The 17,904-nt window shown below is 40.5% G+C and overlaps 2 protein-coding genes across 2 annotated transcripts; one reads left to right on the top strand and one right to left on the bottom strand.

Annotated features, from left to right (window-relative positions):
- Positions 1-1,107: 1,107 nt before the first annotated feature.
- Positions 1,108-8,921, top strand: LOC109991219 (transient receptor potential cation channel subfamily V member 1). The gene is made up of 15 exons (XM_020643475.3): positions 1,108-1,379; positions 1,764-1,918; positions 2,292-2,444; positions 2,979-3,116; positions 3,219-3,523; positions 3,641-3,817; positions 5,372-5,527; positions 5,624-5,719; positions 5,816-5,886; positions 5,963-6,128; positions 6,674-6,740; positions 6,846-7,159; positions 7,432-7,541; positions 8,309-8,415; positions 8,500-8,921. Exons 1-15 carry the CDS (start codon positions 1,240-1,242, stop codon positions 8,577-8,579), a joined length of 2,235 nt encoding a protein of 744 aa, XP_020499131.1. The 5' UTR covers positions 1,108-1,239; the 3' UTR covers positions 8,580-8,921.
- A 66-nt stretch (positions 8,922-8,987) lies between these two features.
- LOC109991220 (protein FAM222B) lies at positions 8,988-17,896 on the bottom strand. Its single transcript, XM_020643476.3, has 3 exons — positions 17,758-17,896; positions 15,109-15,236; positions 8,988-14,478 (listed from the first exon to the last, which is right to left on the bottom strand). Exons 2-3 carry the CDS (start codon positions 15,188-15,190, stop codon positions 12,404-12,406), a joined length of 2,157 nt encoding a protein of 718 aa, XP_020499132.2. The 5' UTR covers positions 15,191-15,236; positions 17,758-17,896; the 3' UTR covers positions 8,988-12,403.
- Between the last annotated feature and the right edge of the window lie 8 nt (positions 17,897-17,904).

Here is a 17,904-nt window from a genome sequence, read left to right as displayed (position 1 = left end):
CAATCACATAATTTAAGAATATTTTGTTAGGCTAACTTGTTTTATAATATTTTTTCTTATCTTTCTTTTAATTTTTTTGTATCTGTTTTTAACTTCCTTCATTGATTGTGTTGTCTTTGGGAAGCACTTTGTGCCTCTGGCTTGAAAAATGCTATATAAATAAAATTATTATTTTTATTATACCTTCTAATTTGTTTGCTGCACGCATAATGCTCAGTACACCCACTTGCTTTTGAAGATGAGCTACAGAAACAGAGGTGTGGCTGAGGCTGACCTGGAGTCTTGTGACAAACCACTATAATTGCAGCCACATGCATTCAGATCTGCCACACCCCTAATAAGACATTACTCGTATCCTTCATAAAAGCCTGAGTTAGATTTATAAAAAAATACCACCGTACTGTGACCATAAATACATTAAGGAAAAAAGTTGTTTTTTTTGTACCAGGCAAAAAAAAAGGTTATAAAAAAAATCTAAATGTTGTCACTTTATAGCATGTGGTAACGCCTCAGCAACATTTGGATGGTAGGCGAAACGTTGCAAGGGCATAAATATTGCAGCTTGAATCGGCAGTCGGAATAGGGCTTTTTTTTTGTCTGTCCTATCATTAGGGCCCTGAGGGGTTCGTTGTGCCGCTGACAGCAAGACATTTGGACATTTGACCTCCCAAGGTTCAAGTATCATCATCCTAAATAGCAATAATCAATTAATTGTATTTTAAAATACATTTTGGAAAGATGAACATCTAGAAATAAAATGAAGCAACTTAAAGACAATAAAAAAATCCTGTAAGATAAAACGATACTGATAACTTCATATACAAATTGTGTGGAAACATTAAGCATGTTAAGTTGGGACGTTTACACCACATTTTTTCATTAGTATATTTAAATATATGGCCTCAACTGTAGATGTGTCACAGTTACTGTGAACAGTTTATTAAACCAATCCAAACATCTCATTAAAAGTCAGACAGTATGATAACATTCAGCAGGTGTGTTCTCAAACATACCACCTTTTGTTTCCAAAACCGGAAAATGCTGTTATGCAAACATGTCTGCTCTCAGGGTGAAGGGAGGAGTTATGACCAAGATAACAGACGCCATTCACACCACAGTGCTGTCACCAACTGTCGAAACTCTACACCTGTCGGGCTGTAGCTCATCATAGTTGTTAAGCTACATGTGGAGGGAAACCGTTTTGACACATAATCAAGGCTTGCTTTTTCAACAAAAAATATGGATGGACAGCCACCGGACAAAGTGGATTCAAACACGAGCCAAGAAGACGAAGAAGATAATGGTCTGGATTGGCTTCTTGGGAGAGACAGCCCAGAGATTGTTCATGCCCCTATGGATACCAACATTTTGATATCCGGGTAAGCGGTTCAAAGATGGAGATCTGCTGTTGGATTTTGTTCTCTAAAGTTTTTTAAGTTACCTTTTATTTACTTCATGATAATGATGCTGACACTTAAATCAGTGTGGTTTGATAGATGCTTAAATAAACTAGCCTTGAGTTAATGATAAGTATCAGGTGACATGTTGGCCGCTTTCAGGTAAATAAGCTTGAAGCCCTATTTGTTCTCAAGCTGGTCTGGACCTTTTTCAAAAGACACTCATGTTACCAATGTTGTTGTGACACTGTATTGATGTTAATCGTTAAATATTCATGGACACTCAACATTATTGAATGAAGTATTGTATAGTCAAACATCTTTAATAAATGCATTGTATGAACTGTATGCTTTCCTACATTTCAGTGAATGTTGTGACAATGTAGACAGCATTCAGGGTAAAGAATTCAGCAGAGAGAGAGTCTTTGAAGCAGCATCCCAGGGTGACGCAATTCAACTTAATGGCCTGCTGGACTACCTGAGAGATAACAATAAACGACTTACAAGCCCAGAATTCACAGGCAAGTAAAAAAAAAAAAGTGCTTTATTATTAACCCACAATATCCTGTTGTAATTGTTCATGTCAATATGAAATAGTGCGACAGGTTTATACTGAGTCATTCATTCTGATCATACAAAGCAACACTGTTTGCTTTAAACAAAGTTTGTTTAGAAAAGGTGACCATGAGAGCTTTTGAATAGAAGGGCAGAATAAGTGGATGAGGCAACTTGGATTTTTATGTAACACCTGCAATGTTTAGAAAAATAAGAATGTTTCCCTACCAGAAGGGGCTATTCTAATACTGCTGTATTAACATGACTCAGAAGTACTATATTCAATCACCTGACCTGTGTAATGGGACTACAACTTTTCAATTTGTCTGAAACTTTCAGATGAAATAAATGGGAAAACTGCACTCCTGAAAGCTTTGCTGAATCTTAAAGATGGCAAAAATGACACCATTGAAGTTCTCCTTGACATCGCCGAGAAAACTGGAGATTTGGAAAACTTAATAAATGCATCTTACAAAGATCCTACCTACAAAGGTAAGTGAAACTAAATTTATTGTTTTTGTCCTGAGTACAATTTTAGCTCCTGGAGCAATATTATATGTTCTACGACATGTAAAGCCCATGCTTGGTGTTCAGGCTCTGTAACCTCGACTTTGATGCATCTTCAAATGAAAATATAGAAACAGCATGTAGGATTTAGTGGCAAAAAAAGGAGCTTGCTTTTTGGATAATAATTGTACTATTATGCGTCCTAAGAAGTCTGTCTAGATAGAATCTCAATGTGTGTTTGACACAATGGTTAGAGGAAGACTGTGCAATATTTTACACACAAATACAGCAGAAATCAAGTACATCCTTGCCACATGACTTAAAAGCTTTGATTACTTGGCGTTTGCTAAACCTTAGGAAATTGTGGAGATCTTATCTGATCTAATTTGTCAAAAGAAGAGTTTAGGGCTTCACTCATAAATTTATATAATTGATTAATAAACTTTCTCCCAAGCTTCAGAGAAAAACACTGCAGAAACATGAACAACATTGTTTTTGTTTTTACAAAACACGCCACAGGTCAGACAGCGTTGCACGTTGCTATCGAGAGAAGAAGCTTTGACCATGTGAAACTGCTGGTTGAGAAAGGAGCTGATGTCCAGGCTAAAGCCAACGGGAACTTCTTCCACAGAAATGCAGGACTAGGCTTCTATTTTGGTAGGTCATTACAGCGTAAAACTAACAAGAAGATACTTTTTGTATCCATGTTGTTTACAGTTCTATGTTACGATTTCTCTCAATTCTGTATGTTTCCAATAGGTGAGCTTCCTTTGTCACTGGCTGCCTGCACCAATCAGCCGGATATTGTGTCCTTCCTCATGGAAAATCCTCACAGAAGAGCCGACTTGACTGAGAAAGACTCGCAAGGAAACACTGTGTTGCACACCTTGGTGGTCATAGCAGATAATACGATAGAAAGCACGGATATGATTTCAATGATTTATGACCACATTCTTATACAGCACAGCAAACTTGAAAACAAAACTGAAGTCCAGCTGGAAGATATTGAGAATAATAAGGGGTATACTCCTCTGACGTTAGCTGCTAAGCTGGGCAAGATCGGGGTGGGTAAATTTTTGTTTTTTGTCAGATACTCTTTGAAACATTAAGTGTCAAATCATGAGACAATGCTGGGTATTGTGACTCAAGATAACACTCTTTTCTTCCCTCTTCATGTCCAGCTGTTTAAGCACATGTTACACCGGGAATTTACAGAGGAGGAGACGAGGCCACTGTCCAGGAAGTTAGCAGAATGGGACTATGGACCTGTTCACTCCTCCCTTTATGATCTGAAGTCCATTGAAACCGATGAAGACCGCTCTGTGTTGGAGATAGTAGTCTTTGGGAGCGATATTCCGGTTTGAAATATCTATTTTAATATTCAATAATATGATTATAAAGGTTTGAATGATTGACAATGATTTTTCCCATAGTACTGCAGTGTGTTTTTTGAAAGTTAAGAAATTTACTGATCTATGTTCATGGTAGCCATGAAGCCTTTTAAACATGCAAGCCTCACATAAAATGTGACAGTATTTAAGGATTAGGTGAAGTGATATTAAGGATTTTAGACTGTATACTAGAGGTGAAAGTAGCCTTTGAAGACCAAAGCCAATGAGCAATTGCCTAACACCTTCATTCTTGCTGATGGACAGCAGAGGGAAACTCCACGGATCGCAAAAAAGTTTTTTATTTCTATAGCGCCAATTCATAACAAATGTTATCTCAGACCCATTACTCATCCAAAATTAGCAAAGCACTAAGTGTTAGTGGCAAATAAAAACTTTCTTTAACAGGCTGAAACCTCAAGCAGAACTCGACTCATGTTGAACAGACAGCTGTGGAGACTGTGCTTGCAGAAATAAAGCTGGAATGAGACAAAAGAAACAAATAAAAAAAGTTGTCAGACTTTATAGAAGTCAATTAGAAAATTAGCCTTCAAATCATTTTGAATCATAACCCCAGTAAAGAAAGCTTTTTTCTAAAGAGGTTCAAAGTTTAAATCACTAGTTTTATGCATCCTTTAGTACAGCATAATGATGGTTGCATTCAGAGAGAAATCCACAGTAAAAAGAGTCTACTTAAGATCATTAAGACTACCTGTGATGGACAGGCTGAGACCATGGTGACCTGTTAACCAGGATAGATATGAAACAATGAGCATCCTCTCTCTTGTACATATATATGGTCATAGTTATGGTTCACAAAGCGGAGAAGGCATCCGTCAAACTTGAGACGACAAAATAATATTCCATAAATAACAATGGCGACAGCAAAGGTAACATTGTCCAAGAAAGTCTACACTTAAAGAGTAGTTTTATGAAAGTGAGGAGCGGTGTCAGAGACAGGATATTTTGAAGCAGTATACTGACATGTTTGTCAAACAGTCCTTCATCGCCCTGTTTGATGATAAAGTTAAAGGCTTTATATGGGATTTTTCACACTTAAATATAATAGAAATCAAGTATATCCTGAGTCATGACTGTCTACAATGGGTGTAACACCCGAGTCCGACTGTCTGTGATGCTTTCAGAGTTTTCAGAGTCCTATCTTCACTTTGTTTACATCGCCGGGACGGCCGGCTGACTCCTCCCCTTGTGTATAAAAGTTGTTTAATTGAGGGACTAGAGAAAAGAAGAATAACATACTGTACTCACTGCTTAACTGTGTTTCTAGATCACGCTCATTTCAGGTAAATTTACATGCAGTCTGAATATACGAGCATAATAAAGATCGCTAGTATTAGCATGCTAACACAACAATGCACCGCAAGTTGTTTTGATTTCATGCTGGTGCTCAAGGGCGACATCTGCTGGATCTAAATCGCATATAAAGCCTTTAACAAAGAACTGTGATTGCAGTTAAGTAAGTGTTTTTTAATGTGTACATTTCCTCTAAAAAACCCACCACAGAATCGACCAGAGATGCTGCAGATTGAGCCTCTTTGCAGTGTTCTCCAGGGCAAGTGGGACAGGTTTGCTTCCAAGGTATTCCTGATGAATTTCTTGGTTTATCTGATATACGTGTTCATCTTCACCGCTGTGGCCTTCTACAGAAAGAAAGGACAGGTAGCGCAAAACACACAACACCAACCTCTCTGTCAAAACAGGACAAACTAGGTATTTTTTAAGTCTAAGCATGGACCGAAACTTTTTGATCTGCAGCCACCGTTTCCTGTTGAAAATGTCACAGTTGACTCCCTGCGATGCATCGGTGAGATCATGTGTGTCCTTGGAGCAGTGTGGATTTTCTATAAAACGGTGAGAAAATGTTATTTGCTCCAATTTTTCATACAAAAAGAATCTGAATTCATTCAAAGCTAATTCTTTCTTTCAATGCGACTTCTAATTTCACAGATCACCATGTTCATTAGGAAGCCCCCAAGGTTCAAGGCTCTGTACATGGACGGATTCAGTGACATCATGTTGTAGGTATCACCATGAGATCTTAAAAGCTAAAACTTTTGTGAATGTATGCCTTCTCACCATTTCTACCTTTTTTAGTTTCCTGCAGGCTTCACTCCTTTTGATCTGCACAGTTTTGTACTTTTGTGGGAGGAGAGAGTACGTTGGCATCCTTGTGCTCTCGCTTGCTTTTGCCTGGATCAACGTTCTTCACTACTTAAGAGGTTCTAAAGAAATGGGGATGTACAGCGTCATGATGCAAAGAGTAAGAATTATGTTTTACACCGTGTCCTAACAGCACGCAAGCGTTGTATATATCGCGCCACATCGCGCATGATCGCACGCTGGCTGTCCAAAATTGCATCTGTTAAATATGTAACTTTTTGGTCTGTGAATTTCAGCTTCCCCTTTTGTATTGAAGGTGGACAAACTGAAGTGTGGTGCTTTGTATTTAGGAGCTGTTGGCTCAAATCACAACACAGAGGCTCGTCAATAAATGGCTTGTGGTGAGCGGAAAATAAGTCAAAGCACAACATTTCAATCACGGATGTGGAGACTGTTTATGAGCCGTTATCTCCCCTTAGTTCAACAAGCTCTGTTGAGTGAAAAAAGCGAGTTTCATTGCTGTGTATAAATCCCCTCTTTCCTCGTTCTACGTCCGTCTACGAGAGGAAAATAAAAACGGCAGTTAGTAGACTCAGACTGATTTTGTTGCTGACACTCGCTCGCATTGCTGTTAGGACAGGCTGTTAATTAGCATCGGGATACATAGTGAAAAATAGTTTTTTAAAAGTCTGTTTCTCATTTCAGATGATCATGGTCGACCTTTTTCACTTTCTATGTGTCTATAGCGTCTTGCTTATTGGATTTTCTGCTGGTAAGACTTTCCTGGACTCTAAATTCCTTTAATAAAACATTCAGGATGAAGACTATCAATGTTTTCCAAGTAAAAGGCTTCTGACTTTGATCTTTTTATTCATAGCTATTGTTGCTCTTCATGAGGAAGCCCCTATAAGAAATAAATCCAATGGCACCCTGGCACGAGGAAAGGTCAAGCGATGCAAGAAACCATGTTACAATAACATCCGTTTCACAATACTGGAAATGTTCAAGTTCACTATTGGTATGGGCGATCTGGGGTTCACTGACCGGGTTCAGTACAAGGAAGTTTTCTACATCCTGCTCATCTTGTACATAGTTCTCACCTACATCCTGCTGCTCAACATGCTCATAGCCTTGATGGGCAGCACGGTGGAAAGCATCTCCAAAGAGAGTGAAAACATCTGGAACCTGCAGGTGGGAAGCTGTCTGTAAACAGGCTTTTTTAAAAACTTTAAAAACTATATCCAGGATTGGTTTGTGTAATAGAATAGAATGATAATTCCTACGACTGATGCTTACTGATAATACATAAAACACATCAACTTTAAGTCAAAAGACAATATGACTTTAACTTTGTCTTTCGATAGTGGGTGAAAAAAAATCAAATTTAAGAAATGTGAAAAATCGTATTTGAATTTAAAATTATTGTTTTGCTAACCTCTAAATGTTTTGCTGCACATCCTCAGAGAGCCGTTACAATTCTCGACATTGAGAGGTCTGTGCCGAGTTTCCTTAGGAGTAAACTGTACTCCGGAGAGTCGAACGTGGTGTGTATAGGAAGTCGAAGATTTTTCAGGTACATATCATATAACCACAAGTCGTACAAGGCCACTTGTTGGGCCCCCCTTTGTGACTGAAACAATCAAGACTCATATGGGGAGACCAAAGAGCCCATTTGTGTGGCCACACTGTTGGACTGGAGAGCTTGGCTTTCAATTCCCATTCTTATTTCTCAAAAATATTACATTGAGGTCATCCTTCTGTGCAGGCTAATTAAGTTCCTTCAAACCAAATTGGTCAAACTGTCAAATGGGCAACAGCCATGCTGGAGCCAAAGGGTGTTCCCTAAACTGTTAACATGGTATTGTGTAACATAGCCCATTTACCATTAATTAAGTCTCCAGTACAAAACCTGAAAAACTGACCTACATCATTCTTTCCACCAAAGTGAGCATGGTTTTAACGGCTCCTTGCACCGGCGTTGTGGTTTGAGTTTTGTCTTCAGGTGTTGGGCCATTTAAACCATAAAACTCCCCTCGCAAATATATACTGATGCTGCCTCAAGGGGTAGCTTTGAACTGTGTAGTTAGTGATGTTCATCCTAACTAGAAAGATCAAGAAACCCTCAATTCTGCAAGTGGTTTTATTGAGCAATTTATTAGAGGTTTTGTGCTGTGGTGTATGATAAAGAATCAACGCTACTTGGTCAAATAATATCACATGTAGCCGCTCCATGTGGATTATCCTATTACAGTTAAAACATTTTTAAAAATCCTTAAATGTAATTTCTGCATATGAAGATATTGTCATTTAAATAATTATGTATTTCCTCTCCCACTTTAGAGTGGAGGAAAGGAATTGGAAACAATGGACGTCAGATCTTGGGGGACTCCGGGAGGAAGACCCTGGGGATCGCATGATGAGGCAACAGATCAACAGCCAGACTCCAAGTATGGCAACAAGACCACACACACAATTTGTTGTCTCTGTTTTTATACAACTCTAATGTCACTAAAATAAGTTATATCTTTCAGGGAGTCGTTGGAAATTAAATCCACTGTTGCAGAGGATTCGTGCAAGACGGCACCCACCACAGCAATCCAGCATTCCCTAAATTTATCACAACATCCAGCATTTAACCGGTTAATAATCTGAACATTTTGATTCTGTTTTTATGTGGGAATAAAAGTAACATTTTGCATACTACATGCCATCTCTAACAAACCTTAAAGACAATGAGAACAGCACACTGTCTCGCTTTATGCTTCCAAATAAATGTCAGCATAAAGCGAGACACTGGTCGGGAGCACTTCTCATTTTCTTTAAGTTTTACCCTCCTGCTACACATTCAGGTGTGCAGATTTTTTTATTTTTACCCCAATTCCCCTGTTCAAAAGTGTCCTTTTTGTGTATAAAGTTAACACCTGTAGAATAAACTTTGTGATTAAGTGGTGAATTGAATAATTATTTATAAAAACTGTAAATATACTGTACATAAAAAAGACAATCACTTGTAAAAAGCTTTGTGTTTGCAAACTTTATTTTGGTTAGGGGGAATGTTTGTGCAAGACATTTTATTCCTGAAGGTTAGGCAAAACTGGAATATCACATTTCACAAAGTAGAGAAAGTAAGCCCCCCTCCACCACTGTTCACATGAAATATCTTTGAAAATCAAAGATACCCATTAATTGGGAGCAAAAATAAGTCTAGAGAGAGTTGTTAAATGCTTGTGACCAAATAAATATTGCCATCTCAGTCGACTGACATGGAGAGCTACAATGTGCTTAAGTAGATTAGATTCTTACAGTGCTCATTGACGTAGTTTCTCTGCCTGATAATACTGTAAAATTAAACAATAAAGTTATGCTTACAACATCTGAATCCTACTGTGGGTCATATGATTAGGCACGAACAACTCCCTCTAGATTTTATAATTCTCTGTTCACATCTTTACACTTACACTTCACAAGATTTTCTTTGACCGTCCAAATGAGGGCAGCAGCTCTCCTTTATGTCACCAGGTTGTTGCTTATTACTGTTGGAACACCAAAAGTCCCCAATACAAGCTTGCCGAGGCTTTTGGCCGGGGTGGTTACAGAGAGGGGACGCTTGGTCACTTTGGTCAGTGAGTCAGCAGCAAACAGTTCACACATCCCGACAGTGTCTAGGAATCGTGGCACACTTCAGGACTTCAGTCCATGACACAGTATCAGTAGTTACACTAAGTAGCTTGGTCCCCCTCATAGATTAACTCTGTGCACCTTTGTTAGCGTGCACACCTGTGTGCAAGTACCCAAGCTTAACAGACACACACGCAAGCACTCGTTCACACGCTTCTCCATACTAAGCCCAGTGGAGGCACTTCATATGAAACTGTAGAACCTGACTATTTGCGGGCTGTAACGAGGCAGTTCAAAATAAAAGGGGCAGGTCTGTCAAGTAGTTTAGTGTTCATTTTTAAAATTAAGGAACCAAAACAGGCCTGTCAGGTGTCATTTCTTTAGGCTTCTGTAGGTCAGACTTCTGAAAATCACTGTCACTGTGAATATCTATTCAGAATAGCCTGATAGAAAATGACCAAATTCACCAGCATCTGAGTTGTGACTTTTCACCCTGCCCCCATCCCATAAAAAGGGACTTATTTTCACTGATACAGCCCATATATCATTTACTATTCATACACATGCACACACAAACCATACTAGTGTGTGTTAAGATTAAAGTCAATAGCAGCTTCAAGGGGCAGGCACATCAAAAATGAGAGCCAGGGAAAAAAAAAATAACTGCCATCGAGAATGAAGACCAAAATCCATAAAAGCTATCGCTTACATCGTATATCTTGTTCTCTAAAGATGATGCCTCATTTTCTCCCTTTTCACCTGTACTGTATTCTGAGAAAAAACTCTGAGGAGGAAAGATTCTGAGCAATGTGACAGACATCAGATTAAAGCGTGGTTGCAAGCCTTTTTTTTTTTACCCATGAATGCAGACAATGCAGTTTACACCGTCTGTGCAAATATGTGTCACCTATGGCACCTAATGTGAAAACACCTATGGCTTCAGGATGCAGTGGTCCAAAAATAATAAATTAAACTAAATAAGTATATTTATTAAGTATAACAACTAAAACACAGTCCAAATACTTTAAAAATAACTGCTCAAGCCCTGTTCTACATACCTATTTATTCTGCTAAATACTATTCATAGTTCACTCTTAAAATCTTAAATCCTTGATAGGCAACATGTTGGACAAGAATATGGGTTATTTATCAACACCATGGGTAGCATTGTTACCTTTACATTTTAATTTAGGGCAACATTGCTCCCAGTCCCAGTGGCTAGACATGCTAGCACTGCCCAATGATCTGACAGCACAGATGCAGAACCGGTTTCAAATGAATGGAAGAAAAGAATAACTCCCTCCTTCTCACAGTTAAGCCATACTGAATGTGGGATCCTGCTAAAGAAAGTCAGTTCAGCTAAATATTATGTAGGAGATTACTTCTTTGACATTTAAGGCTTTTTTTCCAGAAGGATTGAGGATGTAGAACCAATACGTGTCCAGACAACATAAACCCAAAAAGACTAGAGGAGGAAATGGGTCCAGAGCTTCATGCTAGACACATCTCACAACACATAACCTGCATTAAACGTTCTCACTTTTTTTCTTTATAGGTAGCAGAAATACAACGCAGGGCTAGTGATTAGTAGATGAACAGCCCACCACAAGCCACACAGATATTGTCCACATCACATCAGTTCACTTGTAGTACAGTAGTAAAGTGGTGAGAAAATGTGTCGGAGGGGAAATTAAGCAATGTTCCCACCTTGCATTATTTGAAGTACTTGCATGCTTGCAAGTGATCAATTTGCTTTTCACATACTTAAATACATACATCATTTGAATATAAATGGGAAGCCGTTCTGTTTCACATTAGCTACGGGCTAATGGAGATTCTGCTCCTTTGCCAAATATTAGGGATAACATTTAAACAGTAATTTCTACAGTTCAAGTAGGACCATCTAAAAGAAATAAGACAAAAACTGTAATAAAAGAATAACTACTTCAAAAGCATTATTTTAAATATAACACACAAGCGCACTTCAGACCTTCCAAACCTAGAATAACTACTTTATATTTCCGAAGTTTTATGAATCACAGAAATCGAGAATGATGCTTTTCTTGCTAGCGCTTTTTGATTTAACTAAAGGTCTGTTTAACAGTGAAAGTCAGCTGTTTTTGCACCCCATGCTCACCCATGGACCCATGTGAAAACTAACAGGACCAGTCATGGTGCAGTATCAGAAGCCATGTTGAATTCCTGATAGTGTTTTGGCTCTCACCGATGCCCATTAACAGACATACCCTTGAACTCTAGAAGGGTTCAGGGACAAAAACCTCATCAACAGTCTTATTAATTGCATATAAATGTAACCTTCTTATTAAAATGGATCACAAACCTATTAAGATGATAAATAAATGCAAATAAAAGACATGATACAAGGACATCCTAAATGTTGCCTTTGGGCAGTTGTAAGGCCACAAATGCTGAAAAAAGTTGAGTTGTTCCATGTCAACCTAGGAAAAGCACTGTGACAATCATGGCAAGCATATTCTCAGCGGCAAATTAATTTTGAAGAACACCATATATACACATGAACAAAGAGCAGCATATCCATGCCAGTGATGAAAGAAAATTCCAACTCAACAGTGGATAACAATCTCAAAAAACCCTTCATCTGCAACAGAAGGTATGACATGGCTCAAGACCTGAGGAATACTTTGAAATATCACAACCTGGTGGGTCTACAAATCAAGCTCTGGAGCATTAGATTGGAATTGATCACTTGCAAGATCTTAAAGAATAAAACACAGTAGCTGAAAGTAGCTATTGAGAAAAAACTCAAAAACACACCATGGGAGGAAAGTGCCCGCTTTAGCGGTAGCCTGGGTGATGACTGTGGAGACCTCCACCGTTGTTAGGGTCCTGAACTTGGCCCATGGCTGACCTGTGCATCTTCTGCATCGCATCCATGTTCTGCTCCTGAAAGCTGGGTATCTGGAAGTCCCCTCCTAAGAAATCCACATTCTGCATCAACTTGGACTGGCCAGAATGACCTTCCTTTCCTGGTCGGTACTTTGCCCCTGGGATGCGTTCAGTGGTGGCAGCAGCTTGCCCTCCCTGGAAAGCCACTGGGTGGTCCTGAGGGCCTGATCCGTTATTTCCTGCTGTGGCTGGGATGTTGCCCCATGATGGCGGCATGTAGTGGCCATTAATGTAAGGCATAGAACCCACAGGGCAGTTACTAGGCGATGATGGTCTTGGTTTTTCTGCAGGGTGTTTTAGAGGAAAAGACTGTGCTGCGTTTGGTAGCTTGTGAAGATAGTTGAGGTTCCCAGACGGAAAAGAACACTCGGTTGGAGGCTCCATCCTTGGGTTCTTGCATGGATGGGCCCCTTCAGGAGGCTGCTGCATGTGGGCCAGTTGATGCTGAGCCCAGGAGCGCTGCTGCTGCAGCTGCTGTAGTTGATGTAAATGTTGCTGCTGCTGTAAATGTTGCTGCTGTTGTTTCTGCTGATGTAAATGGTGCTGAAGCTGCTGCTGCTGCTGTTGGTGTTGGTGTTGGTGTTGGTGTTGGTGTTGTTGCTGCTGCTGCTGCTGCTGCTGCAGGTGTACCTTCTCTGGGTCTGTGTGAAAGGCAGGTATACTATTGTTAGAAGCTATAGTGGGCTGTGAATGGAGAGTAGCACTAGAAGTCTGAGCTGTAGCTTTGTCTGGGGGTCCCACCATGAGACAGTTGGGCACAGAGCCCAGACCCGGGTGGTGAGAGGACACCCTTGAGCTGGCGTTGATTAGCAGGTTGCGGCTGATGGGGCTTGGATTTGCGATCTGTCCCTCACATACTGAGGTGTTGCCCATGCCAGCCCGTGCCTGGCACAACTGGTTGATTTGGTGCACGATGCTGCTCAGGTCACCAGGCCTGTTCTGATGCAGGCTGGCCGCCATGGACAGTGGGATGGTGGAGGTAGATACAGTAACATTTGGTGGGGCGTCTGCGTCAGGGAGCTTCCGGGGTCCATACGCCCCAGGTGGGGGCTGCTGCTGCTGTAAGCTATTAGGCATGGTAGGAGGTCCTGCACCCACAGCCTGGGGAAGGGGCTGTGAGCTAACCAGACCCTGGCCCTGGGTGTGCTGTAGACTTGAAAGCTGAGCTCCATCAGAAATGTGGCGCAGGTCCTGAGTCACTCCTTGTTGCGAGAGTAAAGCTTGCGGAGGGGCCGACTGATGCTTTAGTGTCTGCAAATGAGAAAGATGCTGCTGCGGCACCACTGGTGGACGTGTCTGACTCTGCTGTTGCTGTAGAGCCTGAGTGTGAGGCAGACTCTGCTGCCTCTGAATGCCTTGCGGGAGAGCCAATCTTTGCTGCTGTGAAGTCTGAACCTGGGACAAGCTCTGTTGCCGCTGCAGACCCTGTGGATGAGCCATCCTTTGCTGCAAAGCCTGCGGGTGAGGCAAAGTTTGAGGCTGCTGTAAAGTCATTGGATGAGACAAGCTTTGCTGTTGCTGAAGCACCTGTGGGTGCACCATGCCCTGCTTCTGGGCCGCCTGGGCCCCAGGGTTCGATGGGCCCGGTAGGTGAGGAACAGGCTGAGGGAGATTTAAAGTGCTTTGAGGGGCATATGGCCCACTGTGAGGGTTCATGACTGCTTTGTGAAGCTGCCGGGTGCGGCTTCCGTCTAAATCTTTGATGACACCTTTCGCTGGTGCCCGCAGGACAGCCAGAAGGCCCCTACCGGAGCTGACCTGAGAGGGGTACGGACTGTGTCGCTGACTGGACGAAGATGTGTCAAGACCGTTTACTGTGCGGCGAATGTGCTTCCTCTGAGGTACTTTGACACTGTTAGGGAAAATCTGGATAGTAAGAGGGTTGTTGGCAATTTTCTTAGCATAGGCATCCAACTCTGCTGGGGTTGGATAGTTGGCAGATCTCATCTTCTGTGTAGTTTCCCCTGAAATGTGTATAAAGCCATTGATGAGATACTAAAAAAATCACATCTCTATAATCTGAAATATACTTCAACACTGAGTTTAACGACAATGAGCAGTGTTGGAATGAAATATGTATACAGATGTGTAAGCTGCCTTGCACCTCTTTCTGCTCCAGCTCTCTGTAAAGTAATTATTTAATCTATCATAGCAAACACAACAAAAGTTTGTTTCACTTTCATTAGTACGGTTTGCATCAAATGTGGCCCTAATGGTCGGCTGAAGCAAAAAAAAAAAAAAAAGTTTTCAGCAACAAAAAATAAACATGTACCTAAAGTATTAACCGGGTCATGTATGTTGCTATTTAACCTTTAAGCGAGTTTGTTTGTTCAGTACATATAATGCCTACACTTGCTGAGAAACATAAGAAACATGATTACATTGCTCATCGAGCAACTGAAAATGTCATGTGTCAGTCATAATGACATAATCCTGCTCAATTACACTTAATCATGTACATTTTATTATATCATGAACACATGATATTGGGAACCTTTGTATAAATGTGCAACACAGTGTCTGTTCCCTGGTGCTTACCAGTGAGGACAGAACAGAGAAATGGATAAAACAATATGTTGGAGGAAAGCACTTACATTTCTGAAGTCCAGTGTTCATCTGCGTGCGGGAGAGAAGTCTGATGGTAGGGTCACCTGATGCTGGCAGACAGGCCAGCATGTCACTATTCCACTAATGCAGCATGAGACACCTTCCCCTCACCATACTGTGGAGAAACAGAGCAGGCGTAAATCAGCTGCTGACAGACACTTAAGCTGGTGTGAAATGACTTTGCTATCGCCTATTTCACATCCAGTTCAGTTTGACCTTTTGCAAATGCCATTTTTTAATAGCCGACATCATGATTCTTTAAGAGCTCACAGTGTTCACCCTGCAGCTAGCAAAGAACTCAGATGGGGGAAAAAATCATGAAAGCAGACCCATTGTGGTGGCAGACTGCAAGCCAATCAACTTTGATTTTCATACTCACTAAGGACAGAGTGAAAAAAGACCACATTCCTCTGCTGAAGATGTTTTATTGGTCATATAATGGAATGTAGACCTACTGATATTGAAGCATTGATCCAAAATCCAATTGCATTTCAATCTCTTGTTGAATTCCTGTTTCGACAAAGAAGCGCTGCACATGTCTGAGACATAATTTCAGCGGATATATAAGCTTCGTCAAATACCTCTAGGAAAAGAAAACGAATAAATATCCCACTAATTAGGACGCGCTGGTGGCGCAATGGTTAGGGCGTGCGTCCCATGTGTTGAGGCTCTCGTCTCGAGCGGTAGGCCCGGGTTCGCTTCCACCCGTGGCCCCTTTCCGCATGTCATTCCCCGATCTCTCTCCCTGGTTTCCGACTCTATCCACTGTCCTCTCTCTGCATTAAAAGGCACGAAAAGCCCAAAATAAAGATATATCCCACTAATTCAAGTAATTAGGTATTTCAGTGATAATTTACATGCCATCTGTAAATTGATGATGAGTCTGCCAAATGTTATTTAAGTAAATCTACCAGAGTAGGTTATACCTCTGCATATGCTTATATGTTTCAAGCTACCATTTTCAAGTCATAAAGATGAATAACATTTCAACAGATAAAATTTTTGCTCAATCTCTAACATGTTTTCAATACAAGAGATAAGTAGTCATCGATTAATGATCACTGTAAGTCACAACTGAGTCTCCCAATTATTCCATGATAATGGATGATTAATGATGATCAATCATTTTAAAATCAGTCAATAAGTGCCACTCTTAAAAAATTAGTTTGTCCCACCAAAAGCCAAAATAAAATGTATTATAATTCAAAATCACAAGACAGCATATCATCAAAACTCAGAGGGTTGAACTAGGAAATGCTGGTAACCTATCTTAAAATTATTGTTTTATTATTGAAATAAAACATTTACTGACTCATAGTTTTTGCCCTAGTGATAAGGCCTTGGCCTTTGTTGCAGTAGTCACAAGCTGAAACGTGTTGTTAGCTTATATCAGAGGTATTACACAAAGAAGCAGTGTTCACAACATTGGCCATTAGGCAATACCCAGAGCCCCAGTGACAGACTAATGGAAAAGGAAAATAATCATCGGTCTGAGAGTAACTGCAGCTTCTGTTGCCTCAAGAGGTTCCACAGCCTCCGAAGCAGCAGAACGTCCAGGTTCTGTACCAGCTTCTTCCCACAGGCCAGAAGACTTTTGAACACAGGACTACCTCACTGGACTGTAGAATACAATATAACATACATCACAAACGTGCAATATATTTATCTGTATAGGAATTTTACACAAAGCTTTTGTTTTTATATCTACACCTTATTTTTTCTATGTCAATATTTGCTGCTGTTTTTTATCCTGCACTGCAACGAGCCAAATGCAACGACACGTCGATCTTAGTTTGAATGGCAATAAAGAAAGTCTAAGTCTCTTTTGCTGGAAGGGAAATGAGACAGGATCTGTGAAGCAATAACATTTTCTCATGGTACAGTCACATCATGTTGCAGATTCATCATCAGACTTGCAGACGGTTTTATGATTCATCCCTTGTGTCTGGCTTTAAATTCTTTACTGACTTGTTTAGAGAAACCATCTTTTGGATCAGTTTTAATTCAAGATTGTAACTCAGTGTGTTAGACATATAAAAGGACATGTTTGGAAAGCTTACATACAATAACATTTAGCTCCTGAGCTGTGTGGGCTCTGCCTCCAAAGGGATGACGCAGTGAGTGTTGGAAAAGAGGATCTTCATTAATGCAGGCAGGATAATGTGACCTTTTTACACAGACACGGGAAACACTTACCGTGGGAAGCTGTGGGGCTCGTCCACAGCTAACGCCTTAGATAATCCTAGTCGGGTTTTTTTATTTTAAACGTATCAAACCAGAAACATTTCATGCAATCATGCAGACGGCTGGGTTTAACTTTCAGACAGCCTGACTGCAGCTAAGGTAACGTTAGCCATCTGTCCTGCAATCTGCTCCACTTATTTTAATAATCTCATCAATTTAGACTATTTCAGATTAAAAAAACAGGACAGATTACGTTGGCCACGAAACATTCCCGTAAGAAAAATTAGAAAATGGTCAAATCAAATGGTTAAATGTGTAACCTCGAGTGAAGCAGCACCACAATAAATAAGGAGCTTCTTTGTGCTGTGCAGGCCAGCTGGTAGCCGAACTTTGGCTTTTAAATTGAGGGAAAAACATCAACATGACGACTCAAAACAGAGATTTATACTTACTTCCACGGATCTATGAGTAGGGAAACTTCATTTTGTGGAGATATAACGTTGATATGGGTTTATAAATATAAAGAGATCATCCCCTCTGTGTTGGTTCTCCGTGCTGCTGTCCGGCTACGGCAGCAACATTTATCACGCATGCGCAAA

Source organism: Labrus bergylta, chromosome 11 (genome assembly GCF_963930695.1).
Source record: "Labrus bergylta chromosome 11, fLabBer1.1, whole genome shotgun sequence".
NCBI lineage: Eukaryota > Metazoa > Chordata > Actinopteri > Labriformes > Labridae > Labrus > Labrus bergylta.
This window is presented reverse-complemented; position numbering and strand designations above follow the sequence as displayed.

Coding starts and splice junctions, on each gene's coding strand:
- LOC109991219 (XM_020643475.3), top strand. CDS start 1,240: ATGGATGGACAGCCACCGGACAAAGTGGATTCAAACACGAGCCAAGAA. Junction 5,528..5,623: donor TCTACAGAAAGAAAGGACAG/GTAGCGCAAAAC, acceptor TTTGATCTGCAG/CCACCGTTTCCTGTTGAAAA. Junction 6,741..6,845: donor GCTTATTGGATTTTCTGCTG/GTAAGACTTTCC, acceptor TTTTATTCATAG/CTATTGTTGCTCTTCATGAG.
- LOC109991220 (XM_020643476.3), bottom strand. CDS start 15,190: ATGCTGGCCTGTCTGCCAGCATCAGGTGACCCTACCATCAGACTTCTC. Junction 14,479..15,108: donor GAACACTGGACTTCAGAAAT/GTAAGTGCTTTC, acceptor TACACATTTCAG/GGGAAACTACACAGAAGATG.